The following is a 27,672-nucleotide window of genomic DNA, read 5'->3' as shown; positions in this document are numbered from 1 at the left end:
AAGGGAAGGCTGTTCATTTCATTTCCCATACGTCCCCCATCCTTGCCAAATCCAGTAAAATTGCCCGCAGGGTGGATAGAGACTATACCAGGGTTGGGTGCTTTTGCTAGATGGTGAGACCAACTTTGGAAATAGCGGAAGTCAGCTTGTTTGCATTGTTTAATGTGGGCAGCAAAAATAGAAGCCGCTGGGAAAAATCATTATCTAAATATCACTACCTTTTGAAAAATGACTTTAATGATATTTTGTATGGTTTACGAGTATTAAAGTTCATATACAGAATTAATTTCCCCTCTCTCTCTCTCTTTTTCCCACCAAGATTGAAATGCCCCTATGAAACGGCTGTGGAATTAGCTGCTCTCTGTCTACAAGGTACATTCTTCTTTGGTGGTAATTAGCATTTTAATGTTACGCTCTTGTTTCAGCGATTGATGATCCCGTGTACCAGGCTCAGTTCTCTGCTTTGGGGTATAATTGGATACAGTACGGCCTCCATCTCCAAGTAGCTTGCGGTCCCGTGAGGACATGGCAGAACCACAGAGAGGTAGCATAGTTGCTGCAGGGGGCTTAGGAGGTGAAGGCCCTTCCTGGGGATGAGTGGATGAGGGTGCACAAAGGAATCAAGACACAGAGTAGGGAAGTGCAGAGAGGCATCAGCGGTCGCGTGGTGTCAGAGGGTCGAAGTTTAAGAACCCGGAGAAGTGGACAGACTTGAACCCTGTTTAGACAGCATGACTTTCATGCTGTCAGCAGCAGGGCCCTGAAGGCTCTTAAGAGGGAGGCAGGCCTGGTCGGGTGTGCGTTTAAAAGAGCACACCGTCTGTGATGGGGAGGAAGGACTGGAGCAAGGCCAGGGCTGCGGCTGCCGTAAGAAGGTGTTGCTGTAATAAAAGGAAACTGACCAGGGTAGGGGACACACGCACGCATGCGCACACACACCCCCCAAAAAACATTATTGGTGCAGGAGAAGGACCTGGTCATGAAATCTGTGGCAGGTGATGGGGAACAGTGAATGGTTAGAACAGTTGGCTCCTGTGAAGGGCCTCTTGGCTGAGAGGTGCCAGGGGGATCCCCAGTAGCTTCTTGAGTGTTCACATCTGGCTGCAGCAGAGAGGTCAGGCCAGAAGCATTGACAAGGTGTCATTTGCTTAGAGGTGGGCCATTAGATGGTAGGTTTGCCTGCATGGTTGTCAACGTTGGCTGTTCCATATTAGGCACTGGTGGATTTTAGTTTAAAATGCATAAAAAACCCTTGCTAAGGTCTCCAACATTAATTAAGAGGATACGAACATGTAACTGCACATAAGGAGTTTTATCAGTATATCAGATAGACATATGTTGTGGATTCATTTACCAGTGTGTTTATCGGCTTCTATGGGATAATTAATTATGATGTATTTATGCGTATTACTAATTAATTTTGAATACCATCATAAGATTTGGCTTCCAGCTTTTGTATTTGCCAATTTTTAGAATTGATCTACATCTTCAAATTATAAAATCAGTACACATCTATGATAGAATATCAGGACAGCAGCACAATAGACATATAGAAGGAAGGAAGGAACCTATCATCCTGCCATCCACAGATAATCAAGAGTGTCTATAAGCCGGGTGCAGTTTTTACAGTGTAATTCTGATAAGTCATATATAATTTTTTGTATGACTTTCTACTTGGTATTTTTAGTGTACATTTTTTGCCGTAAAGATGGTGTTTAATGACTGCAGGATACTCTCCTTACCTGATAATACTATTCCTTAGTCACTTTAATTCTTATTTTCTAATGGGGGCTCGCATATAGCAGGTGCTCAATAAATATAGAAGGAATCAAATGGAGTGGGAGAGGCCCTTCAAAGACTGTGGCTGAAGGGGGAGCTTGCCCCTGAGGTCTGAAAGCACGGATGGTAGAGATGACAATATTATCCTCTGTGAATGTCTGTGCTAAATACAATGCTGCGTGCTTCATGTCCACGTTTCCTGATATAGCAGTCATTATGGTGAGTGCTTGGGGGACATGGCAATCTGCTCTCCATTCTGGCCAGGTATAATATCACCAGTTGGCCAAGTAGTATCCACGCTAGAGTTTCTGAATCTTCAGGAGTTTCTGCCGTCAGAGTTGGTGGCTCAGCAGTAGATGTCAGAGTGTGGTTAACGGGACGAAGTCACATCCCTGTCCGACCCGGGGCCATCATTCATGGGTCCAGAACCATGAGCGTGCCAGGCACATACATTCTCATCTTCCCCTCCCCTCCACTCTCCCTCACTTCCTGCCGTGGGATGAAGTCATCGTCACACTCCCAAAGTCCAGCTTTGGTAGGACCACTTGCTGCACTTCAGAGCTGGGGCAGGCGTGAATGAGGTCGCTGTCTGTGAGCCTTTCTCGGGGAGATGACCCATTTGAGTTGGAACCACAACCGAGTGTCATTTAAGATACAGTCATTGTTTCCCATATGAATGAAGAAGGCTGAAGGCTTAGACACACAAGTCGGGGAGGTCTTGTTACGTTGTCCCTCTGAGGCCTCTTTTCCCCACATCCCATTGGGAGGTGCCACAGCCTGCTTTCCAGTTCGACCCTGTGGAGCCAGTCTGCCTCAGGTCATCAAGGTTACTGGAGCTTGTCTGGCTTTGCATAAAATGGAGGGTGTGTTTTCCTCCCTTGCTTGAGCCTTGCAGACATGTCTTGCTGTGGTTGTCCTCGAATGGATGGTGTTCTGGAGGGGCAGACGCAGTGGCCCTGAGTGAAGGCTACGCTCTTTTGGGGACCAAGTTGACGGTAGATTTGAAAGTTACTGGGACATCTGAATGGCTCAGTCAGTTAAGCATCTGCGTTCAGCTCAGGTCATGATCTCAGGGTCCTGGGATCAAGTCCCGCATCGGGCTCCTTGCTCAGCAGGGAGCCTACTTCTCTCTCTCTCTCTCTCTCTCTCTCTCTCTCTCAGCCACTCTCCCTGCTTGTGTTCTCCCTTTCTCTCTCTCTGACAAATAAATAAATAAAAGCTTAAAAAAAAAAAAAAAAGAAAGAAAGTGAATTCAGGCAGAAAGAAAGAGTGGGGGCATTGGGCCGTCGTCGGCTGTGCGTCCCCTGATCTTCTTTTGCCCTTGCAGCAGTTCCCAATTTTACAGGCGGGGCATCAGAAGTGGCGAGCAGTTAAGTGGCTTGCCCGGGTGGCACAGATATAGTGGACGGTAAAGGACGGATTCGGGCCCTTCTGTGTCTGAGCTGTTTCCACCCTACCCCACTCACCCCCACCCCACCAGGACCCTGGCTGCAGAGCTCACAGACAGTGAGTGTCATTTGGCCGGCAGATTCTCAGAAGGCGGGCGTGCTGTCTCAGCGTACGTGTACTAGGCGTCACTCCTCCTGGTTCTCGCCCAGCAACAGTGAGGAGGGACCCGGGCCCCCTTGCCCGGTCTCAGGAAAACCTTACCATTGTCTGGCTTCTTCCTGCTGTGCTTGATGATGTCAGTGGTGTCGCTGAGACGTCACTCAACCCAGGGTTCTGTTGCCCCCCTTCGGCCCGTGGGTGCAGGGAAAGCGTGGTTCATAGGAAGGGGAGCTCTGCCCACACTGCCCCGCTAGCCTCACCAGCCCCCTAGTTTCAGGGTGAGCACTTGGTCAGAGGTCAGTGTTGGCCTGGGGAGCCCAGCCCTCCCCTTCGCTGGGTGCGTTATTTCCAGAGCAGAATCCTCATTTGTGACTTTGCTTGAGGTACCGAGTAGCTGCACACCCTGCCCCAGCCCACCCTGGTGATTTTAGGGGGCTCTCCGCCCAGAGCCGCAAATGAGGGTGAGGAGACGTTCACCAGGTCCCCTCCCCGTGTCAGGCAGCGTCCCATCCAGCCCTCCCACGTCCCCTCTGAGCGTGGTATTCCTGCGTCTGTGTGGACAGAAAAGGCTCAGCCCTTGTGCAAGCCCATTGGGTCCCTCCGGAAAAGTGGGCTCTCGGGATGGAAAGGCTGCTGGGGACTTAGTGAGGGCTGTGACTGGAGGGGTTCAGACGGTCTGGCTGTGTGCTGACTCCTCAGTTGGTGGGATCTGTTGTGTTGAGCCGGGCTTCTCAAGGTGTGTGCCCTGGTCAGCTGCATCGGCATAACCTGGGAACTTGCTAGAAATGCACATTCTCAGGCTTCATCCAGCCCTATGGTATCAGAATCTTGGCAGATGGGTTTCAACAATGTGTGTTTTAGGGGTACCTGGGTGGCTCAGTGGGTTAAAGCCTCTGCCTTTGGCTCAGGTCATGATCTCAGGGTCCTGAGATCGAGCCCCGCTTCGGGCTCTCTGCTCAGCAGGGAGCCTGCTTCTCCCTCTCTCTCTCTGCCTGCTTGGGATCTCTGTCTGTCAAATAAATAAATAAAAATCTTTTAAAAAACAATGTTTGTTTAAGCGAGCCCTCTGCGTGATCCTGACGCACATGCAAGTTCAAAGGCCAGGGGTGCAGATCCGTGCTTTCCAAAGTAACCTGTGAGCCCATCACCTGGGCTTCTGGTGAAAAGGCAGCTTTGACATCAGTAGTTCTGGACTGGAGCCTGAGACTGGGCATTAGAAGCAAACTCCCGGGTGATACGGACCCTGTGCATAGTAGCGGGATGTTAGAGAAACCTCTGGAAGATTCCTTTCCATCCTGGGGTCCGCCCCCTGAGCTGCAGGGGTGGGGTCCAGGCTGGGGAGAGTGGATCTTCTCATTCCTGTCTTGGAGGCCTGGGGCCCCCTGTGTCCTCAGGCCCTCCATCCTGTGGGGTACTTGGCGAGAGCAACTAGTGTGCAGGGCGCCCCGGGCTCTCTGTTGGGACTGCTCACGTGGCTGTTCCCCGTCTGCGCTGGTTCTGGCTGACTTGCCGCAGTTGCTCCTGCAGCCTTGTCACCCCCTCCCTTCCTCCTCCCCTCCGCCCTCCTCCCCTCTCTCTCCCGGCTTATTTTCCCCCAGATTCTACATGTACTGAATGCTTGATTGGTCCTCTCCAGCACTGCAGGCTCGGGAGTGCTGCTCGGACCCACCCTTCGCGAGAGCCTGCCGAAATGGATGTTTCCGAGCAGGTCCTCGTTCCCTGCAGTTGCCTTTTATTGCAGATTTGGGCTCTACCACCTCACGGGGGAAACATAATCTGGGCCTCCTTGGGTAGGAGAAGCAGGCGAGAGAGAGAGAGAGACACACACACAGTCATAACTGAGATAATGGTGTTTTGACCAGTGGGGGAGGCACGAGGATGATTCTTGGGGATTCTGGATGTACGTTTGGGCACCAGGTGGGAGTTCAGCCCTCCTGAAAGAAGGGGGGTCCTCCACATGGGGGTACCTATGCTTTATTACAATTGTGCAAACTGCCTCTGGACCTGGTTGCAGCAATCACCGAAAGCATTCACTGTCTCCTGTTTTGTTTTTTTTTTTCCCCTTTTATGAACCTCGCAGCGGAGCTGGGGGAGTGCGAGCTTCCAGAACACACACCAGAGCTTGTGTCTGAGTTTCGGTTCATTCCAAATCAGACAGAAGCGATGGAATTTGATATCTTCCAGAGATGGAAAGAGTGCAGGTACCATCTCGCATTCTCGTGCGTTTCTTTCGTGATCTATAAGTGTGCGTCGGACTCGGATGTGGCAGCACAGTTGCTCTGGTTGAAGACTATAAAACTGTAGCTCCAGCTTTCCACTTCTCGCCCGTGGCTCTCAGTCCCATGTTTCCAAAGCCCCCTCCCCCACCACGACACCTGTCTTTCCTGAGATAGTGAGATACACAGGCAGGACAGAACCACACTCCCGCTGCTCTCTGAATTATAGAGCCTGGTCCCGACTGGCTTGTTCCAGCGGGGGACCCCGCTGCTCACCTGGCCTCCTAGAGGGAGCAAGGAGGCTCGGTCTCCGAGTCTTCCTCCACACCTGGGTCTCTGTCTGTGGCCTGTATTTGAGACCACGTGTTGTAGAGCGTTATATTTCAGGACATGCGATGCCACAGCTAGATCCAGCCTTCTCTTCCCTCCTTCTCCCTGGGGTCTCCCTAGCAGACAGTTTCATGCCTTTCTGCCCTCCCAGCCCACCTTCCCAGACTCCGCCTCCTCTGAGTCAGTCGTGGACTTAGAAATGGAGCCTAGTTTCCTCCTATCCTTCCGTCCTTCAAAGGGGCCTCATGACCTTTTTTTTGAAACTGGAAGGTGATGCTAGCCCACTCTCATACCAGGTCAGAACGGCAGAGGAAGGTGTGGCTGTGGCATCGCGGTGTCACGCCCCACATGTGCGCGTCCCCCCCCGCCCCCCCACTGTCCTCTCTGTAGCCAGTGGTGCAGCTCTCTGGCCTTTTTACCTGGCGTGGACACAGCCACGTCCATGCACAAAAATCGTCGCCTTCCGTGCTCACATTATAAGCGCTGCTATCTGCCCTCTTTCTAGTCAGAGAGCAGTCTGTCCATGGAGGCCTTTTCCTGTTCACCCGGATTGGTGTCCCTTGTTCTTCTAATTGCTGCCAAGCATCCCAGTGTGGCTGTGCCCCTCAGAATCCCGTCGGGGGGGTTACGAGCCACAGTTTACATGTGTTTCCGTTGGTTTTTCTAAGGGGAAAGAGCCCTGCCCAGGCGGAGCTGTCCTATCTGAATAAAGCGAAGTGGCTGGAAATGTATGGGGTAGACATGCACGTTGTCAGGGTAAGAACTGTGTGGGTTAAGTCTGGGGGTCTCTTGGGGTGCGCTGCGACTGGGCCACGTGTGAACAGTGTGCCGGCAAAGTAATGTGGCGAGGAAACTGTTTTGCATTCTGCTCTGTGACGACCTGTTAGAACCCTGTACCGATTGTCACTTCGTTTATTTGTAGGGAAGAGATGGCTGTGAATATTCTCTTGGACTGACCCCGACAGGCATATTAATCTTTGAAGGAGCTAACAAAATAGGCTTATTCTTTTGGTAATTTAGTTTTGTCTAATCTTAAAAATGTCTTTTCCTATTTTGTGGTGGAATTCTCTGTGGATGATCATTGAGGGATATTGGCAACACCCAGACGTGCTTTAAAAACACACCGTACTCTCGCCTACGCGGGTGTTTGGCAGTGGCCGTGAGAGTTCTGGGTAAATAAATCACTTGAATGAATGAATGATTTCTTGAGCAAATCAAAGCTTAAAAAACGTAGAAAGGAAACTGCTGTTTGTGTAGATCGCCTTCCTGCCGATTGTGCTTTTAAAATGTTTTCTCTCTGACCAGGCCTAAAATTACCAAAATGGATTTTAAAAAGAGCAAATTGACGCTGGTGGTGGTGGAGGACGATGACCAGGTAAGGCTTGCCCGTGGTCCTCCGCCCTCGCCGCAGACCCTGCCCGGCTGAGGTCACGGGCGCGCACCGATCGCGGCACCGTGTGCTTCGCCTCGCAGGGCCGGGAGCAGGAGCACACGTTCGTGTTCCGGCTGGACAGCGCCCGGACCTGCAAGCACCTCTGGAAATGCGCCGTGGAGCATCACTCCTTCTTCCGCCTGCGCACGCCCGGGAACAGCAAATCCAACAGATCAGACTTCATCCGGCTGGGGTCCCGCTTCAGATTCAGGTGGGCACCGGCCTCCGCCGCCTGGACACACCCTTCCGAAGGAGGGGCCTGGGGCGTGTCTCCTGAATGGAGCCAAGTGTGGGTGTGTGTCCGAAGGCTTGAGTCGGACATCCCTGCTTCTTTCTTGAGATCTGACCTTCCGTCCCTGAACTCTTTTTAAGTTTTTATGTATTTATTTGAAAGAGAGAGAATGAGACAGAGAGCATGGGGTTGGGGGTGGGGGGTGGGCAGAGGGCGAAGCTAACTCCCGGCTGAGCAGGCAGCCCAGTGCAGGACTTGATCCATCCCAGGACCCCAGCATCATGACCTGAGCCACAGACAGTTGCCTCCGTGAAGTTCTTTAAGCCTCCATGTTCTCATGGATAAAATGGGGCAAATACCAAAATTGTTATTTGCTGACATGTAGCTGGAAATGTGCAGTAGACACTAGCCACATGTGGCCATTAAGAGTATTATTAAATGAATTTTTTTAAAAAGTAATTTGGGTGGGAGAGCACTTGTGGTGCTAACTAGGGAGGGATAGAGAGAGGGCACCCCCAAGAGCAGCTCCATCTCATGACCAATGGGATCATGGCCTGAGCCGAAATCAAGAGTTGGATGCTCAACTGACCAAGCCACTCCAGCACCCCAAGACTAATATTAAATAAATATTTGAATTAAATTATTATTTAAATTAAATAAATTAAGAAATTTGGTGATGATTAGAATGAGAGCAGATGTCCACATGTGTGCAAGTGACCCAGGATGGGCTCAGTAAATATCTGAATCTGAAAAGACCCCAAAAACATGAAGAATTTCATTTTCCCCGTATTTTTACTTATGAATGTAAGACCGTGTCTTTCAAATAACATAAACATTCCTTGGGGACTTATTAAAAATGAGGATTTATGAACTCATCCGAGACCCTTGTAATCAGAATTGATGGGGTGTGCGCACATACGCGTTCATGAGTAAGGCCTGGGAATGTGCATTTTAAATGACCTCCCCAAGGTTGGTTTCCAAGGCTCGTTTACAGATCTGAGAACCACTGTTATACACTCTAAAACTTCACCTGGTTTCATAACCTCTACCCACACAAGGCATGTCCTTGAACTCTTGAATATGCCAAAAAATGTGCTCATCTCAGATTTATGTACTGTGCAAGGAAGTGGCTGTTGGGCTGGCTGCCAAGGTGGGTTTTTCCATCCTGGGAGGAAACTCCCCCAGGATTTGGCCAGACCAGGCTCCTTCTGCTCCTTGAAGAGAACTGAGAAAGGAAGGGAAGGTCGGAGACAAGGATGGCCCTTGGAGGCACTCTGAGTAGGAGACAAGTGACCCCTTCTGTGTGAGAAATCCTCAGCCGAGCGTGACTGGGATACAGCCGCTCAGATAGAAACAGCGCACGTCCTGGAAACAGCAGCGAGGCCACACGGTGCTTGAAACCCAGAAGGCCTTGGTGAAAGAAGTCCTGTTTCCCTTGGCAGAGTAAGGAGGGCCAAGGTTGACTTAAGTGGTCATTGATTACGGCGTTTTAGAGGAGGTAAATGTCTGCGTAATGTGTTGTGAAAGGTTATTTGTGGATCATTGTTCTCTCTCAGTCGGATGTTCCGAGTACTTGGACCTGCTCTGTCTATGGAGTCAAGGGGCTGGTACCTAAATTGCAGGCTTTTGTCTTTCGGTGGAAATATCTGCCCCTATAATACAGCCTGCGTTTGGCAGAGATTTTATTTCCAAATGCAAGGCTAAATTTAGTACGTGTCTTCACCAAAGGAGTTCACGATAAGTTGAAATTTACATTGGAGCTCTTGAAAATAGAAGTGTGCTTCCAAATATGCATAATGTACTGATATTCTGATATATGCAATGAAATATTTACCTTCCAGCGGGCGGACAGAGTATCAAGCCACACATGGCTCCAGGTTACGAAGAACCAGCACCTTCGAGCGGAAGCCTAGTAAACGCTATCCATCCCGGAGACATTCAACGTTCAAAGGTGGGGTGTTGTTCATTCTGCCTGGAATTTTACCTTAAAGTTGAGTGGGTTAAGCCCCAAAGAGCTTGGTAAAGCCATTCTTAAAGGAACTATCTGCCGTTCTGCTCTGTCATTCTGAAGCTTTTGACAAAATCCCAATGGGAAGGATTCTCTGGAGGGGCATCAGGTCACTTTTCCTGTCCACTGTCTTTAGTTTTTCCCATTAGATGTGTTCATTTTCTTGTCCCTCTTTTTCTTACTTCTTTCCTTGTACCTCTTTGCTTCTGCTGAGCCCGGGACCTTAGGAATATCATAGGTTACCACGTTTCTTGCCCATGAAAGATGATCCTCGGTCTTGGAGGGAAAACAGTCCCTTCTCTCCTCCATCTCACAATTTCAAATGGGGACGTTAGTCTCACGCTAACCAGAATTCTGTCCACATGTAAGAGCAGATCCAGAACTTTAAATCTCCGACTCAGGTCTCATAGTGCATCCGAACACATCCTGCCCTTGAATTTAGCCTGCCCCTCCCCCTCTCGCCAGAACTCCCTGAGCCTTAGCTGTCCATTACTACTGTGGCCTCACGACTGTCTCAGGACGGATGCCCGATACGGGACCAGTCTACGGCCATAGCACCCTGAACGCGCCCAATCTCGTCTGATCTCGGAAGCTAAGCAGGGTCGGGTCGGGCCTGGTTAGTACTTGGATGGGAGACTGATACGGGACCAGTCAGTGAGTGAGCAAGCAGCTTGTTTAAATCGGGCCTCCACATCCCACCTCCTAGCTCTCCTTCTGTGCTTAATTATTCCTCCCTTCAGGACACTTAGTTTAGCATTGAATTGTGGGCTCTTCCATGGCATGGCCTCTGTACTCCAACCCCCCAGGCCCTCTCCTGCATATATATATCACTTACTCCTAGTGGCCATTCCGTAGGTTTTTCTCATATAACTCAGGACTTAGCGAGCCTTTGTGGGACCCGCATCTATACTTAACCCCTGTTCTGGAATCTAACCTTGTGTTCCCCACTGTTTCCTGCCTTTTTGAACCAATGGTGCAATACCATGGTAGCCAGAAGCTCTCTAAAGTCATTCTTGGCTGCTTTAGTAAAGACAGAATGTCCAGAGCCCAGGAAATGGGACCTCACCTTCAAGAAGGACCAGAGAGTGAGAGGATAGGGGGGTGTCCCCGGAGAAGGGTGACAATGGTTGAAGGTGACTGACTGCAGGAATTGGGAGTGACAAGTGATGCATTGAAGAGAGGAGAAGGGGTGTGTTGCCTCCCTGTCAAGGCTTATGCCTGCTTCAGTCCACTGGGTCAACGTTGTCCAAAACTACTCCAAAAAAAGAATGAACTTCCTTATGGTGTTATCCAAAGATAGAGCCATCTCAAGACTGTGCTGAGCTCCCAGGCCCTGGAGGCATGTGCAGACAGAAAGGGAAAAACCCCTGGCATAGCCACTGCAGAGGGAGGAAGTTGCCTTTGACTTGACCTTTGACCCCGTGGGTGGCTTTGGGGCTCTTCCAGACCACAGGTTCTCTGATTCTCCTCTACTTTCCTTCCCAGTCTCTGCCCTCTTTTCCCTCTTGTTTTACTGGTGTTCTCTCCAGCCGGAGTTCTGGCATCTCTGTGAAGCTTTCAATGATTTTCCACGCTGCATCCTTTCAAAAGCAAGTGGAGTCCAGATAAAGGCGCTAACTCTGTCCGCGGTCCCTTCCGCAGATGCGCATGCCTGCTCCAGCCAGTCTGTCCTGAGCTTCCCAGTGCAGTCAGGCTCGTAGTCCAACCTTCCTCATCCCCTTTTGCTGTCTTTGACTCTGTGCACCTCTGTCTCTGTGTCAAGACTGTGAGCTCCTTGACAGTGAGAACCGTCTCTGATCTCTGCATCTGAGAGCACCGGGCCCTGGGAACGTGCTCAGCAAGCCCTGGGTGAATTGGAGGGCTTGGCCCAGGGGAAAGGAGACTTTTCCTCCAGAAAGGAGAAGTCGCCAAGGTGAAGATTTTGCCTCCTGGGATCAGGACCCCTCTGAAATCCCAGAACTGTCCCCCCTGGTCCTTGTCCTTGCTTGGTAAACGGTGACCCCGCTCTCTGAGATGACACACCTTTTTGTTTTTCCTTTAAAGCAACCAACCCGGTGATAGCAGCTCAGTTCTGGTAAGTTCCCCCCAGACTCTGGGGTCCGGCTCTTCTAATCATTGTCTTTATTTGCAATGTTGACGTTTTCCTTAGCACGGTTAAACCCCAGAGTGAGTCACCTGATGATCTTTCCCCTATTTTTTTCTGCCCGGCTATACCATCCTCCTGGTTTTCAGTAAGTACACAATAGAATGTTCCAAGACAGGGTTTTGTTTTGTTTTGATTTTTTAAACACAGCTGCTTTGTTTGCATAGCTCTGGGCTTGGCTTATGACAGCGGTGGGCGATAAAGGTGAGAGGAAGGTGTGCAGCGCACCTGTGCGGAGGGCACTGCACGCAGGGACGGGAAGAAAGGCCGCGCCCTTAAGCAAAAGCTTCACGAGAGCGCAGGTGGGATCTGCTCAGTGACGCACAGGCTTTACAGACGTACAACACAGAAGCCCTTTACTAAACACCTTTATCGAATGTCATGGGGACCGAAGAATACAAGGCGGAAACCCCAGCCCAGGTGTGAGCAGCTTTTCCTGTAAAGAGCCAGAGAGTAAACACCGCGGACCTTGGAGGCCATGCTGTCTCTTTCACGATGGCTCAGCTCTGTCGCTGGCACACACAAGCCGCCGTAGATGGCGTGTAAATGAAAGAGCACAGCTGTGTTCCAATAAAACTTTCCTCATAAATGCAGGTGGGCCAGGCTTGGCCCTTGGGGTGGGATTTGCCGACCCCTTCCCCAGCATGGAGGCTCTTGATCCTTGCTGTACATGGGATCTCCCGGTGAGCCTTGAAAGCTCCCCTCTGCCCGGCCACTCCCCAGGCTAATGGCATCCATCAGGGAGAGGGGGACCGAGGCATCTGGTTTTTTAAGCTCCTAGGTGATTCTGGTGTGTGGCCCAGGTGAGAAGCCCCATCCCACCTTGCATGGACCTCTTGTTCGATCTCAGAAACAGCTGTTTGCACATGTGGGCTCTGACTGAGAGTCACAGGCTGTAATTGTTTGGGCCTGGTGTCCAAGCTCCAGCCACTGGGAGCCCAGTTTCATTAGCTCCTGGGTGTTGCCAGGCACAGGGCTCAGGCTGCTGGGGAGATTTTGGAGATGAGCACAGCTTGACTATGGCAGGTGTTCCGGAGAGGGGGCTGGGCCTGGCATGGCCTGGTTGGGGAGGGAAGTGGGAACCCAGGCCCTGGTGGGTGATGAGGATGCAGGCCATGGGACCAGGAGGTCTCCCGCCTCGTCCCGCAGCCTTGCTTTCATCCAGCTCTGGGACCTTCGGCCTTCCTCCTGGGCCACCTTTTTTTTTTTTTTTTTCCATGGAAAACAAGGAGGTTGAGCTAGATCAGTGTTGGTCTGCACTTTCTTAGCCTCTGCTGTCCGCCCCCTGAAAGAATGCTGACCTGGGAGCCCAGCGTCAAGTGCAAACAAAAGTAGAGCTGCTCTGGGTGAAGCCAGGCAGGGAGGAGGGGGCCGGTGTCTGCCTGTTCATCTGCCCCCTCCCCACCAAGCAGCCCCAAGACATCTGGCAGGGCCCCAGGGTGCTAGAGAACACGACCAGCCCCGTATCACACAGCTGGGAACTTGGCCTTCTGTCTCTGATTTGAAGCTCTGCCCGCAGGTGGGGGACAAGCAGCTGACTCTTGGGTCTGGGTTCATGTCTCAGCACCTAGAGAAGGATCTCCAGGTTCCTGTTGAACCGCTGGGCATCACACCCTGCCCACCCCCCTGAGGGAAGGAGGAGGTTGCAGGGTCTCTTCATGGCTTCCTTACAGGCCCGCCAGCACCCCCGTCACTAGAATCCCCGAGGCAGACAGCCTGCCCAGAGTCGCTATACCTTTCTGCACCTGTCAGCGTGTCTTTGAATTCTCAAGGGCTTCCAAGTTATGACATGTCTTTTCTTTGCTTCCTAGGGAAGTGATTGTTTTGTTTTTCCCTAATAAAATTATGTTTTTCCTTTTAGCATCTAGTGGAAATTATGTATATATTGGGAACCAAAACAAACTAAAAAAAAATGTCCACTAGAAAAGAAAACACACACACACACACACAGTAAATATACCCTTTAGGAACAAATGAGCTAATGACCACTGTTTGCAGCTGTTCAATTGCTCCTCAGAGCCTGTGGGATCCCGGGGTGAGTAAGATTGCTGTGGGAGCCAGGGATGAAATTGTGCTCCGGGCTGCAGAGGTGATACCAGAAAAATAGCACCTTGCCGAACACTTACCCTTCCTGGTGAGATCTGGCTGGAGGTGAACCTGGCCCGTAGCCTGGCTCTATGCACCCGTCCTCTCGCAAAACTGGAACACAGAGCCATTTAGACCCCAAGCTAGACTCATAACAATGAACTGTTTCTCTCATTGTTGGAGAAGCAATAAACACTTGATTTCAGGTACACCACCCTGGCACTGTGGCCCAGCGATGGTGCCACTCGTGGTTTTCCTGGCAGCAGCCAACCTTGCGGACAAAACATGTTGGCTGTGTTTTATGTGAAGCCAGCCTTCTCCGCCAGTATATGACATACAGAGAGAGATACAGATATACGTGTTTTTTTGGTTTTGGGGTTTTTTTTAACCAAAATAGTTATATGTCAGAGTCCATCAAACTAGACTCATGCATCAGGAGCCCAGAACCTTTTCTCAGACCCTCAGGGAGCCCACTTGGCTTTGTGGAAAGCACATGGGCTTTGGGCTGGAGCAGCTGTCCCTTCCAGCCCTGGCCCTGCCACGGACTAGCTGGCTGGCCCTGAGCAGGTTTCCTCACTCCTCTGTTAGGCAACCTTCCCTTTATCTGTAAGAAGAGGTGGTACCGGTTGTTGACCTCATAGCCTTGTCGTGTGGGTTAAATAGTAACAGATGGGAAGGTCCCAGTGCAGAGCCTTTTATGGAACGAGTGTTCCAGAGCGGTGGCCCTATCACAGCCCCGTTGATAGTGGGACCCACTGTGGTCGGAGCTTATGGGCGGCGGAGCTCTTCCTGCGGTTGGAAAACGCTTCGGATGGCCAACCAGCAATGCCAGTGCAGACCTGGGCTGGGAGCTAAAATTTGGTGATGTCACCGAAACAGGACATCACGAGCAGCATTCTGGAATATTGCCTTTGTGTTTCTGTGAGCTCAAAAGTGACAAAAAGGGGGCGCCTGGGTGGCCCAGTGGGTTGAGCCTCTGCCTTCGGCTCAGGTCATGATCTCAGGGTCCTGGGATCGAGCCCCACATCGGGCTCTCTGCTCAGCAGGGAGCCTGCTTTCTCCTCTCTCTCTCTCTCTCTGCCTGCCTCTCCACCTACTTGTGATCTCTCTCTGTCGGATGAATAAATGAAATCATTAAAAAAAAAAAAAAAGTGACAAGAAGAAATTGCTGTTTGGTTGCCTCATTTAAACAGCTATTATAAACCGAAGAAGGAATGGTGTTCAGGAAAGTTCCTAACAGTGTTAGATTTGTGAATGACCGTTAAATAAATCACAGATAATGCCGCTTTACAACCTGTTACATTACAGTTTTCCCTTCTTTTCTTTAGCTCTAAAACAAATCCCGAAGTCCATAATTATCAGGTAAGACACCGCTTTTGAAGATTTTCATTAATACTTGAAGTTTCAAAATCTTCTGCATTCAAGCAGTCATTATGCTTATAGCCAAATTTTGAAGAAACAATAAGAAAACATTTTTTTGGTTGGCGGGTGGGAGGGGGGTTGGTTTTGTTTTTCGAGAAAACAGTAAGAAGAGACCTTTCTTCCATGAACCCTGGTCCCTCTTGGTCATTTCAGCTGGCCCTCTTTTTTCTTAACATTTTCAGCTAGCGAACAGCAGGGACATATGTTCAAGTTTCTGGGTGGTCAGATACAACCTCTTAGGGGCACTCAAGCGAGGCCGTGTTTTGTCAGTGTGTTCTCGGCCTCAGGAACATGAGTCTCTTGAGATGTGCATCCGGGAAAGGATGTCTTAGTCACATGTTTGGGAGATGGTATGTCCTTCATTCCCCTTCTTGGATCTTACAGGGCCCATTTGGGTGTCAAAGGTACAGAGAAATTCTGCAAAAAAAGACTTTTTTTTAAGCTATTGTTTCCGTAAATCATTTGACTATTGAACAACCCCTCCCCCATTAAAAAAAAAACTGCCTCGCACTTCCCTCCCTACCTGTTTTTTGAACAGTATTGAGCATTGGTTTCTAGAACCTTCTTTGTAGAACAGTGTGGCAGGCCTGTTGAGCCTGCAGAAGGAGTACAGAGAGGTTTCCCTGGCTAGTGGTTCTGCTCTTCTACCGGGTAGCCAAGCAGGGCCCCCACACCCCTGCCTGCCCACCCACCCATGCCTGGGGGTGGCTCTTGCTGGCTATACATGGCTTTCTAAACCTGGCTCCAACCTGCTCTTCTACATTTGCTTCCTCCCCACTCCTCCCTCACTAGGTTCGTGCTAGGGGCAGCATCTGTGTCCTATGACCTCCTCGTTTGGGGCCATTTTTCTTGTGTTGGGTGGTTTCTGTCCAAGGGCACTTACTCTTCTGACACCAGTCTGGTTTTGAACGTCCTGAGTGAGAAGCTACTCCCATCAGGGGCTCACCTGGGAACATTATCTAGTTAGCATCTTTCTTGATCTTTTGTTACTGTAGATATTAATTCCTTAAAAGGGGGTGGGATCCCAATGTATGTGATCTGGACAAGGTCTTCAAAGTACATTTCAGAAGAATTTTGTGATATCATCTTCTGCTGTGATCTTCTGTGAAATCGTCTTCCCGACCTGCAGAACTTGGACATGACTTCTGACTTTGGGGAATAGCATGTAGAAAGTGGTTTGAACCTGGTAGGGGAACAGCCAGACTTCCCGATCTCATTGCCTTCTTTAGGCCCTTGAATCTTCTCAGTCACAGGTTGGCTTTTTGGTCCGGAGGGATTTTCAGGTGCAAGGGGCTGGCTGTGGGGGAAGGGAAGAGCTGTGGATGGGTGGTCCCGGCTTGAAGGCACCAAAAAAAAATGAAAACAAAGCAAAGCCTTGCCTGCCCAGAGTAAACTTGGAAACAGTTGTTCATTGAATTCCAGGCACAAAAACTGTTACCTAGACGTTCTCATAACATCTGTGGCAACCCCTGGTCTTCTACCCCCTTGCCAGTCTCAGAGGTTCTGTATTGCTCTGTCACGATTTGGGAGTGAAATGACCAGGAAGAGAACGTCCTGAGAAGCAGGCTGGTGGGTCAGCGTCTGAGTGCTGAGAAGGGTTTTCAGGACAGTGGGCTTGCAGCGGCCCTCTTCCTGTGAGCTCAGCCAGCTGCCATGAAGATTGGATTGCTGTGGTTTTGATAAAGACACTGTTGGCGTTTCAGGAGGGACCGTTCTTCATTGTGGGACTGTCCTGAGACTTACAGGGTGTTTAGCTTCCCTCTTTCTCCCGGTTAGCTGAAGGTAATCCTGTCATCATCGTGACAAGCAGAAGTGCACATATATATTTCCAATTGTCCCCAGGGGGACAGAACTGCCCTGGTGGGAGCCATCTGGGTTAACATTAAAAAATGCTCCTTGACAGCTTTAGAGTGTGAATAAATTACCAAAGGAGACAAAGGAAGGTTTTGGAATATCCTTCCACGTCTTTATGGCTGAAGTACCCACCTGGCTCTGATGAGTCTGATTTGACTGTGTTTGAAGACAAGCACTAGAATGCGAGGTCCGTTTCTTTTCGAGATTATCCCTTCTGTTGAAGATCCAACTGGTGGAACCTCCTTTGGAGCCTGGCTGTGTGATCAAAACACTCAAAGCCTTCCAGCTTTGGGCAGACCATCTGAACTCCTTAAGTCTCTGTTTCCCGAGAGAGGGCTGCTTTCAGATTCGGCTCCTGAGATCTTTTCCCCACGTCCTTTATCCTCTAGCATGTCTTTTTTGGGGGGCTGTCTGCCCCCTTCACTCATTGACCAGTGCCTTTGAAGGAGAAAGGCCACTAGAAGGCAGAATTAGGCAGGGATAATAAGTGGTTTGGTTTCTGAAAACAAAATGAACAGAATTACTGAGAACTTTCCACAGTACAGAACAGGTTTGTGCTTACTAACCAAAACAGCACGGGAAGGAGAAGAAGGGAAGAAATAATTTGAAGAATAATAGTGGCAAGACAACAGTAACTTAAAAGTCAGGAGGGTCTAATGTGGCCCACGGAAAGTCTAGCCTTGAAAAGTCCCCGTGGCTTCCGGCCGTGCGTGGGGCCGCCGCCTTCTACAGGCCGGAGGTGGACAGACCGCCCCGCTGCCCAGCCAGGCCGCCTTGTCTTCACCTCTGTCCCTTTGTGAGTCACCAGTCTGGATCTATTTTCCCATCTTAGAGTGGACGAATTCCTTCCCTCCCTCCCTTCCATTTTTTCAGGATAATAAGTGCTTTGGGTGGTTTGGAGTTTGCTGTGGCGACCGGGTGAGGGGTGAGGGTTGGTACTGGGTTTTGGATTGTATTTTAAAAAGTTATTCTTGGGCACCTGGGTGGCTTGGTGGGTTAAGCCTCTGCCTTTGGCTCGGGTCATGGTCCCGGGGTCCTGGGATCGAGCCCTGCATCGGGCTCTCTGCTCGCCGGGGAGCCTGCTTCCCTCTCTCTCTCTCTCTCTGCCTGCCTCTCTGCCTTCTTGTGATCTCTCTCTGTCAGGTAAATAGATAAAAGTCTTTTAAAAATAAATAAATAAAAAGTTATTCTTGCTGCTTACACAAGGCAGAAAGTGACCGGCCGTAGTCCTGTTGCCTTGGTGTCCCCGTCCAGTTCTCTTGCGTTTGCAGATGTCACTGTTACGCATGGTTGTTGTCATTCTCGGCAATGAGAGAAATTGTCTCTGCACTTACCATTCTCCCCACATCTTGGGTGTCTTCCATCTGTTCCCTTGAGGGACATGGATAGTGCCTGTCCTGGACGCTCTAAGGGACCCTTTCCGGGCAGATGCCTTCCCCAGCCCCCCATCCTTTGTTTCGGGGGAAATGTGATCATCCTGGGAAGCCACCTCCTAGCCAGGGTTTCCTGAGCCTTTCCATTCACAGCCCTGGGCCCCCTCAGCTGGATGCCAGTAAAAGAGAAAGTAAATGAAGGCCATTGAAATCAAAAGGTCATCGAATAATCGAGTTTGGTATTTCATTTCTAGCCTCAGTACCATCCCACTATCCACCCCAGCCAGCCTCGGTGGCACCCTCACTCTCCAAATGTAAGGTAAGTGCTCACAGAGCTGTGCTTTCTCGAAAGTTCTCCCTTTGTCTCAAAAAACTCGCATCCTCCCTACTTATGAATCGAAAGTCTGCATCAGAAACAGCTGTTAAGAGTTGCTGTGTCAAGACAGAGATTAATAATTTGCCAAGCAAAGGAAGCCAGTAATGAGTGTGGATTTACCAGTTACGCTTTTTGAAATAAAAACGAATCGGGTTTTGTTTTTTTGGTGGTTTTTTGTTTTTCTTTTTTTTGTTTGTTTGTTTGTGGTTTTTTTTGTTGTTTTTTTTTTTAAGGCATTCTAACCTCAGATATTTTTGGTTTGGTTTTGTGTTAGAAATGTTATTTAAAATTTCTAAGTAACATTTTGCTGTCCCAAGAATTCCATTACTAAAAATATGAGTCAAGCTTGGGGATTTTTGTTGAGGGTTTTTTGAAGAGAATATTTTTCAGGGGTGGAGTAGGTGGAGGGGTTGTTTGAGTGTTTTTGTTTTGTTTTTGTTTTTGTTTCGTGACAGATCTTTTTTCTAAACCCAAGGGTCCGCAAACTTAGTTCTGAGCCAGATAACCCGTATTTTCAGTTTTGTTGTCTCTGTCACAACCACTCACCTCTGCCTTGTAGCTCGAAAGCAGCCAGAGACAACCCAAAAGTGAATGGGCATGGCTGCATTCCGATAAAACTTATTTACAAAAACAGGCGGCCAGTGGGATCTAGCCTGCGGGCTGTTTGCTTACCTCTGCCCTAACCTACATCACAATCCTTTCCAAGGAAACTGGCACCTGCCTTGCTGGGTTTTTCATTAGGCTGGAGAGTGTTTTGATGCCAGCTTTGTAAAGGCAAACGTTCCTTTTCAGATTTGAATTTTAGATCAGTCTTAATTGGTGTTTATGTGTGAAGCTCTTTCCGTTGGTGAATTCAGTTTGCATAAAGTTACTGCTGGGTGAGGTTGCTAGCCTCACTGCTTGAGAAGGTATGAAGAGAATGGAGGGATGAAAATAAATCCATGTGGAGCATGGCAAAGGAGAGCAATTAGTTCTTGATGGTTCTTGCCACTTTGGGAGACCTTGGAGGAGGACCACAGTGCAATTTTATCGACAACACTCGATACTCGGGTAACTTTTTAAAGCTAGTCAGCCCGGTGGAGTAATAACTCTCAATGTTTCTGTATTGCTAAAGACAGTTTCTTTTCCCAGACATAAGAAAACAGAAGAGATTTCTAGAAATGCTATTTTTATTAACCTTATTTTTAGAGAATTTTAGACTTTTTAGTACCTATTTTACCACATTCGTTTCCTTCTGAGGCATGACCTTGCCCAGCAGTTGGCAGTGGGGATTCTGTGGGAGGCCATGACCAGGTCCTCTCCAGGCGGTACTGGCCTCTCCTGCGAGCTTGCTGATGCTCACTCTTTGCCCCACCCCGGCCCTGCTGGATCAGTGTCTGGGGGTAGTGCCCAGCACTCCGTGTCTTATCAGGCTCTCTGGAGTTCGAGAAGCCTGACATACTTACCCCAGGAAAAGAGTTCCTGGGCCCACAGCTCCCCTTAGCAATGTGCTCACAGCCCTGAGAGGTGCCTGGTCAAGGACACCTTGTCACCTAACTTTCCCCAGACTGACTTGCTCACCAGGGTGCCTTTTGAGAAATGATGGTATGGCCGTGGAACGGACTTCTCTTGACTTGGATGTTGATAGGTAACATCCTGTGTTTTCTGAATTTTAAAAATACCTTAGAAAATCCATTCGTGTCCATTCGTAAGCCATCCCCATTAACACGGCTCATGGTTTCTCCTGCCCACCTCCCTCATGCGTGTGTTATTTCACTCACATTTCTGCATTTTCTTCCATCCCTCCCGCAAGTCATTCACCCTGCCAACAAAACAGGCCATGCTTTCAGGATGACAGGCCGCCGCACTGGGAAACATCGGCCAGTGGAGGTGGCAGCCATTTCGATTATGTCCACGACCAGAACCAGAAGAACTTAGGAGGAATGCAAAGTATGGTGTATCGAGATAAACTCATGACTGCACTTTGAGAGACTGAAGCATCTCCCCTCCCTTCACCATCATAGTGTCCTTACACCCCATGAAAAGTGTCTTGGCATCACATAGATGTGTTTGCACAAGTGTCCTTGTGGAAATGTTCTGAGAGATATTCCCGGCGTCCGTGTAAATATTTGCAAACAGCCACAATCACTAGTCCTAACTGTCCTAACAACTAGTCCCAACTGTTGACTGCATTCTCAATAAAATGAAGGTAGTTAAAGGCTCAGGAATCACTTTAATATTCTGATTTTAAAATTGGATTAAAGGTCTGTGTGTATCGTATTGCTCTGTACTTGATATTTCTTTGTTATTTAATGAACGGGACCGAATAACACCAGAAGAATATGGGAAGATAGCTCTGTGGAGAGCACCGCACAGTCCTGAGGTGACCAGGAGGCCGCTGGGGCCCAGCCCCGGCCACTGTGAGAGGGCAGACAAGCCCTGCTCTTCTGTTGGCCTCTTTTGCCCCCTCCGGAAAGAGTGGGTTGGACTCAATGATCACCAAGCTCCTCTACAATTCTGTGATCTATGCAAAGTTAGTATTTTCGGTCTGAGGATCTGACATTCCAATGGAATTTCTCAGAGGAAAACTGCAGAATTCCCTTCTCTAACAGAGGCTTTACCCTTTCAGAAGCTGAATGAAGCGTGTTACTGGGTTAGGTGGGACGTGCATATGGGGAGGCTCTGAATTTCCTATTTAAAGCAGGTTCGCCACTTTGAATCCTAGCAGTTTTACGAATCACAAATTGCGTAGCGTCCGTTTTGATAGAACTTGCTGCTCTAGTACGAGAATAATTTTTTAAATTATTGATTGGTGCTGCTAGCTTGTGTGATTTCAGAAGACATAATTATGAATACACACTGTCAGAATTTATAGAACTTGAGGCTCAGTTTTTACCCTGGACTTCAGTCTTTTAAAAAGCAACACGCAATCCAAGATCTATTTATGGCTCAAATTTGAGTGTATAGGATTCTAATGGCGTTGTGCCAAAACGTCCTCTCAAAGGATGGGGATGTTGCGCTGTCACTTTGTAGATCCAGCTGATCAATGTGTTTTCTTTGCGGGAAGAACTTGTACCAAAATATTTATTGCCCCTCTTTTTAAGCCACAAAGTCAAACATTTTTTTTTTCTCTGAATAGACCTGAGATCTTTCCCACCAGCATATTTGTGAAAACAATTCTTAAACGACATTTCCTTATGTGTAATTGTAATTTGGCCCGTTTTAAGCCTTTTTAAAAAATGTATTGACATCTCTGAGATACCTTATTGCTAAAATCTGGGTCTATTCTCGGTTACCACAAAAAATGTGTACAGAGGGAGGGACTCAGCTACGTGCCCTGCACAGTACAGCCAGTCACCTACAAACTCTCCCAAAGATACCTGTTCACAGGTCTGTTCTGTCTTAGCAGATGTTTTGATCCTCAGTGTTTGTGCTGCCTACAAATAAATGTGTTCCGAATCCTTTAATCTTACTGATACATTTTTACAAATGTGTTTCCAAGGAATAAAGATTATTCTTGCTTTTTTGGACTCCATCTTCATTTTATGTTGCACGGAAGTATCCTTTGCGGACGTTGTAGATGACGGGACAGGGAGCTTTTGGAAGCTTGAATGTGAGCGTTCAGTTAGGTGACGTGGAGCGAGTTCATCTCAGAGTGAAGCTGCTCTCGGAAGGGGTGGCTCTGGTAGGCACAGTGGTTGAAGCATTTCTTCATGTGGTGCATCTGTGGTGAAGGTTCTAGACGCCGGTCACAGGCGCTGAGCTGAGCAAAGTGGTGGCGGAGTGGGTTTCCCCTATTACCGTCCTGTGATGACGGTGCGTGTTTGTCCTGGCTGCCGCTGCTACTCCTGGTGGAAAGACACCCAAACGTGTGTCTATGGCCCCCCGGAAATTGTGTATACACGGAGACCCTCTAATAAATGCCTTTCTGCTTAAAACAACTTGAGTGGATTCAGTTGTCTACAACCAAGAAGTTGAACCGGGATGCTTACTGATGACCTCCTAGCTAAATGGCATGTACACTTTTCATCCCTCAGCTTAGCGGGCCTTTCCCTACTACATTTGGCAGTAGTGATCAGTCACTCGTGGCTTCTTGAGACTCTACGCCCTTGGTTGCTGCGCTCTCTGGTTTTCTAGCTCTTTGGCTTTTTCCTCGGTCTTTGTAACGGCCTCATTGTTCTGTCTTCCTGTTAAGTGTTGGTGTTTTCCAGGGGTCCTTCCTCTGCCCACTGCCTTTCTCGCCATCGCAGTCGATCCTGCGTCTCCTGCTGGCACCATTGTATGGCTGTGGACTCCGGAGTCATTATTGCTAACCCAGATTACTCCTATCTATGAGTTTTTTAACACTGACATTTCAACCCGTATACACGTCAAACTCATGTCAGAGTCAAATTCATCATCTTTTACTGGAGAAAGAAGAAGATACTAACTGATTCTCCTCTACCTGCAAGAAGAACGTATACGTCCTCCATCCATGGCTCTTTTCTTGCCCCTTTGCCACCCATATCCAGGCAGTCCCCAGGGCAGCTCAGCTTCTGATATGTCCCACTCTGACTTTGCAGCAGCATCTTCTCTGTGCATCAGAGCTGCTCTTCCTGGTCTCCTTGACTCCAGGATCCTGCCAAGCTTCTTGTCCTCACAGTCATTCCAATGATGGGCCTCTGCCAGAGTTCTCCAGCACCGTAGGGTGAGGCTCGAGGCCTTCTGTATGGAATTCCTTTGCTATCTGCTTCCATTCTATTGCTCTAGCTCATTTTGCCCCATTTCTTACCCTCCTGTTTAAATTTCTACACCACCAAGCTTCTGGTCGTCCCTGGCATGCTGTTGCTCCCATCTGTGCTTTGCAAATACTGTCCCTTCTGCTGAGAACACTCTCACTCCCATCTCCCTTGCCCAACTCCTGCTCACCCCTTAGATGCCTCTGCTCAGACACGTCTTCTCCCCAGGACTCCTACCACCCCACCTCTGCAGAGTGGATTAGTTTCTGTGTTCTGCTCTATGCCTGCCCCTCAGCCCTGCTATATCATTGTTGCATTCACTACTTTACATTAAAAATGCCTCTTTTGTTCATCATCCTGGAGACTGTACATTCTTTAAGTGTGAGCTTTTGTCCCATGTTTGCCTGTTCCCCGGTGCCTGATAGATGGCAGGTGCTCAATGAATGTCTGTTCAGCAAATGAATTATTCCACATTCATTCTAACAGAAATGTCTAACCAGGGGCGCTTGGGTGTCTCAGTTGGTTAAGCATCAGCCTTTGGCTTGGGTCATGCTCTCAGGGTCCTGAGATCGAGCCCTGCATCAGGCTCCCTGCACAGTGGGGAATCTGCTTCTCCGTCTCCCTCTGCAGCTCCCCCTGCTTGTGCTCTCTCTCTGTGTCCAACGAATAAATAAAATCTTAAAAGAAAAAAAAACTGTCTAGCTAGATAACAGTCAGCATGTCATCTCTGAGCTGGTCCAAAGGTATCTGAACAGCTGTACCTAGCCCAGGGCGTCGCATTTGGGTAGGATGCTGACCATCAGCTGTGCTCTGGCTTCAGCTTCGTCATTGGAATATGACCCAGTGTGTCTGCGGTGTTCTCTTCCGAAGCACTGGCATCATGACACGTGTGGTTGCTACGGGGCAGATGATGCTGGAGATGCACTGGAAACCCTGGTAGGTTGACAGGGATCCTCAGGAACATGCAGGGACTGTCAGCTAGATGTATGCGCCCAGCACTGTGCCGGTCACTTCACTTGATCTTCCGGGCCACTCTGTGTGATGCACAGTGTCCTCTTTGCTCTCATTTGGAAGCTCGGGCTTCGGGTTGAGCGAGAAGCTTGCCCATTGTCACACGTGCAGGTCTGACTCCCAGCCCATGTTCTCGGCCCCTGGGTTTGACGCTTCTCACCAATGACCATCTCACCATCTGGGACCCTGTTGATTTCTCTGTATCCATGAGACTAGTACTAGATTATGTTGAGGAGTTCACTACCCTGAGATCTGGTTACTAACTAGAAAGCCACTCCCCACCATCAACATCCATGTCTCTACACACCAGTGGTCTAGTGACCCTGTTCCCTTCCCAGGGGTCTCTTAACCCCTAACACCTTACCATGACTCCTCCTGCAATCTAGAACCTGCATTTGCTCAATAACCCCTTTCCAAAGGAGCAGAGATTGAACATTATTTTCTTCTTAGTGAACCACTCTGCTGGAGGCAATCCACTGCGTCTGTCCCCAGAGCTCCTGAACCAGTCATTTCTTCTGGAGTTATTAACTGCCTGCACCGTCAAGCTTGAGACTCCATAATTAACGGAATTAACTTTTTGCATTTTTGAAATTCGGGTATTTACCAGTCTTGGATCATCTCTTTTATTTTTCCGTGACTCACTCAGAATATTGAACAGTGAGCTGACAGGATGGTCAGATTGATGTAATTCATGTGGACTGAAAGACTTGAAATCGTGCCCGGTGATTATCTTGGCCTTCAAAACCCACTTGCCTGTTTCATTTCTTGGTCTACCATTTCCACTGGAAAGGGTTCTCCTTAACAGCAGAGATGAAGGAATAAGGACAGTATGGGAGTACTGCTTTTTTTTTTCTCCTTGCCTGTTAATATGGCACCATCCTTCCAGATCAGTGACTCTAGCCTCCTGGGTCCTGGTCTGAACACAACTAATAATAGATCCTTTTTGTTGCCCTTGACTTTCCAGCTTTTAACTAGTCCTTTAAGATCTGAGCTCATCAAAAAACTCCCTGAGCAGCCATATTGATCCTTTGGATCAATATTTCCCAAACTCAGCTCTAAGTCAATTCCCTGACTAGACTGAATCTTCCAAAAGGACCAGGTAAATACCTTAAATAGGCTTAAGGATGATTTGCCTCTGCTGTTTCCCTCCAGGAGGCAACCAGCAAATGCCAGGCAAGGCATAATGGGGCAAAGAGAGGGAAACACAAACTGCTATTAAGCGTCCCTTTGCACATGAAAAGTAGCACATTTTTAAGAGGCCCCAGGAGTATCTAAAAGGTGAAACTAATGTGAAATTGACATTCAGCTGAGCCTCTGCAAAAGAAATCTTAAATAATTCTGCAAATTGGCCAACTTCCCCAGAATTAGGGAGCCAAAGAATTGCTTGGACAGCTTACTAAAAATAGAAAGTGCTAGGCTCTATTTAAGTGGTGGATGGTGAGACCTAAGGAAACTTCATCTGAAGTCTCCATGTGAGTCCGTGATGGACAAGTGTAGGACCTCCCCTTAGAAGAGCACAGCTTCCTATCTGGTTTGCTTTCATCTTATGGTTCAATTTGAACTCATTTAGATGCCAGTTCCTTTTTTTTTTTAAGTAGCCATGCTATCAAAAAGTAAACAGATACATCATAAGAAGGAGCTAGAGATGGCTACTCAGCATAGTTTTGCACTTGCTTAGGTTCACAGTGAGGTAGAAGAACGTGAAAATTCTAGGGTTTCTTTATATGGCTTTAATTTCGCCCTGAGTTCCTTCTCCCAAGTCTGTCAAACTGAATCTGTCATTGTTCTGCTCTCCCACTGGAAGCAAGGGTCTAGAGAACTAGATCCACTGGTGAAGAAGGTGGCCTGGACACACCAGCGTAGGGACCCATGCTGAGATTCGAACCCATCATGGGGAAGAAGCAGAAGCAAAATGGCAGGATGCTGCCCACTGATGAGAGACAGACTGCAGGCCCGGTGTGGAGTGGTGATTTCGTTGGGGGCAGGAGCCCTGCAGTTTTCCCGCGAGGTGATGTGTGAATGCTCTGGTGTCCTCCACGCTCTGAATCCCAGCTTTGCCACTTCCCAGCCATGGGACCTTTGTCGGGTTTCTTCTCTGTGCCTCCTTTTTGGTGTCCCCAAACAGAATTGGGATATTATCCATGGAAGGTGTTTTGCACCATGTTTGGTGGTGGCTGGCAGCAGTTTTTGGTGGTTTTGAGATTTAAGGCCTTAGCAGTCCATGTGGTGAGAGACGGGTCAAAGAAATTCAGTCTCCCCCAAGGAATGATCTGTGTTAAAGGCTGCTGGCTTGGGAGGTATGGTCTAAGTTTAGCAATGGAAAGAGGTGCTTGGCTCCAGGAGGAAGATCAGTTAGAGGAGGGTTAGCACAATACATAAGACACATCTCTGAAACTCGAACAAGCCAAGAGCAGAAACACCGTGGGGATCTTTTGAGACAGAATAAAAAGAAAGAAAGATGATATTTCTGTCTGAGAATACTAGGAAGTAACTATCCAGGCGGCATGTGGACAGTCCTTTCCCATCTGCTGACGGCAAAACTGGCGAAAGAAGGAACTGGTGAGACCACTGAGAATTCATTCTGCGGGTACAGTGGAGATCGAGAAGTTGGGAGAATTGAAACAGCATCCGCTCTCTTCCCAACTTGTCTAGCTTAGGACTTCATCTTCCACAAAGCAGAGGAGACGTTTAACAATTAGGAGGCTAAGTAGAAAGTCAGTAATAAAGGGAGCTGCTGTGCTTTTTCACTTATTTTAGTAGGTAATATGGTGGTTACAAATTCAGAAGAGGGACGCCTGGGTGGCTCAGTTGGTTGAGCAGCTGCCTTCGGCTCAGGTCATGATCCCGGCGTCCTGGGATCGAGTCCCACGTCGGGCTCCTTGCTCCGCAGGGAGCCTGCTTCTCCCTCTGACTCTGCCTTCCACTCTGTCTGCCTGTGCTCGCTCTCGCTCGCTCTCTCTCTGACAAATAAATAAATCTTTAAAAAAAAATTTTTTTTTCAGAAGAAAATTCCTAAAAGTTATTTTTCCTCTCCACCTTATTCCCTAGGTCCGCAGTTCTCCCCAGAGGCAAACATTGTTAGTGTTTCGTTGTGCCAATCCAGGAGCTATTCCACGTATAAACAAGTATGCGTATTTAACCAGTCATACATGACGGTCCTTTAGGC

General features: G+C 48.7%; 1 protein-coding gene across 7 annotated transcripts in view; it reads left to right on the top strand.

The window, feature by feature from the left end:
• Nucleotides 1-27,672, top strand: part of EPB41L4B (erythrocyte membrane protein band 4.1 like 4B) — a 123,972-nt gene that overhangs the window by 50,628 nt on the left and 45,672 nt on the right. For 6 of the 7 annotated variants that reach the window (XM_045081672.1, XM_013053696.2, XM_045081671.1 and 3 more), the window contains exons 6-15: nt 320-372; nt 5,408-5,528; nt 6,542-6,629; nt 6,796-6,884; nt 7,179-7,248; nt 7,347-7,516; nt 9,379-9,488; nt 11,589-11,619; nt 15,102-15,135; nt 18,677-18,741. In XM_045081672.1, coding sequence (XP_044937607.1) covers nt 320-372; nt 5,408-5,528; nt 6,542-6,629; nt 6,796-6,884; nt 7,179-7,248; nt 7,347-7,516; nt 9,379-9,488; nt 11,589-11,619; nt 15,102-15,135; nt 18,677-18,741 — 831 coding nt within the window. Of the gene's footprint in view, nt 1-319; nt 373-5,407; nt 5,529-6,541; nt 6,630-6,795; nt 6,885-7,178; nt 7,249-7,346; nt 7,517-9,378; nt 9,489-11,588; nt 11,620-15,101; nt 15,136-18,676; nt 18,742-20,614; nt 22,302-27,672 lie in introns of those variants that run through there. The other variant, XM_045081676.1, reaches the window with a different exon arrangement.

Source organism: Mustela putorius, unplaced genomic scaffold (assembly GCF_011764305.1).
Source record: "Mustela putorius furo isolate JIRA1106 unplaced genomic scaffold, ASM1176430v1.1 tig00000580_pilon_pilon_pilon, whole genome shotgun sequence".
Classification (NCBI taxonomy): domain Eukaryota; kingdom Metazoa; phylum Chordata; class Mammalia; order Carnivora; family Mustelidae; genus Mustela; species Mustela putorius.
Note: the sequence above shows the minus strand (reverse complement) of the source record. Positions and strands in the feature narration are given on the sequence as shown.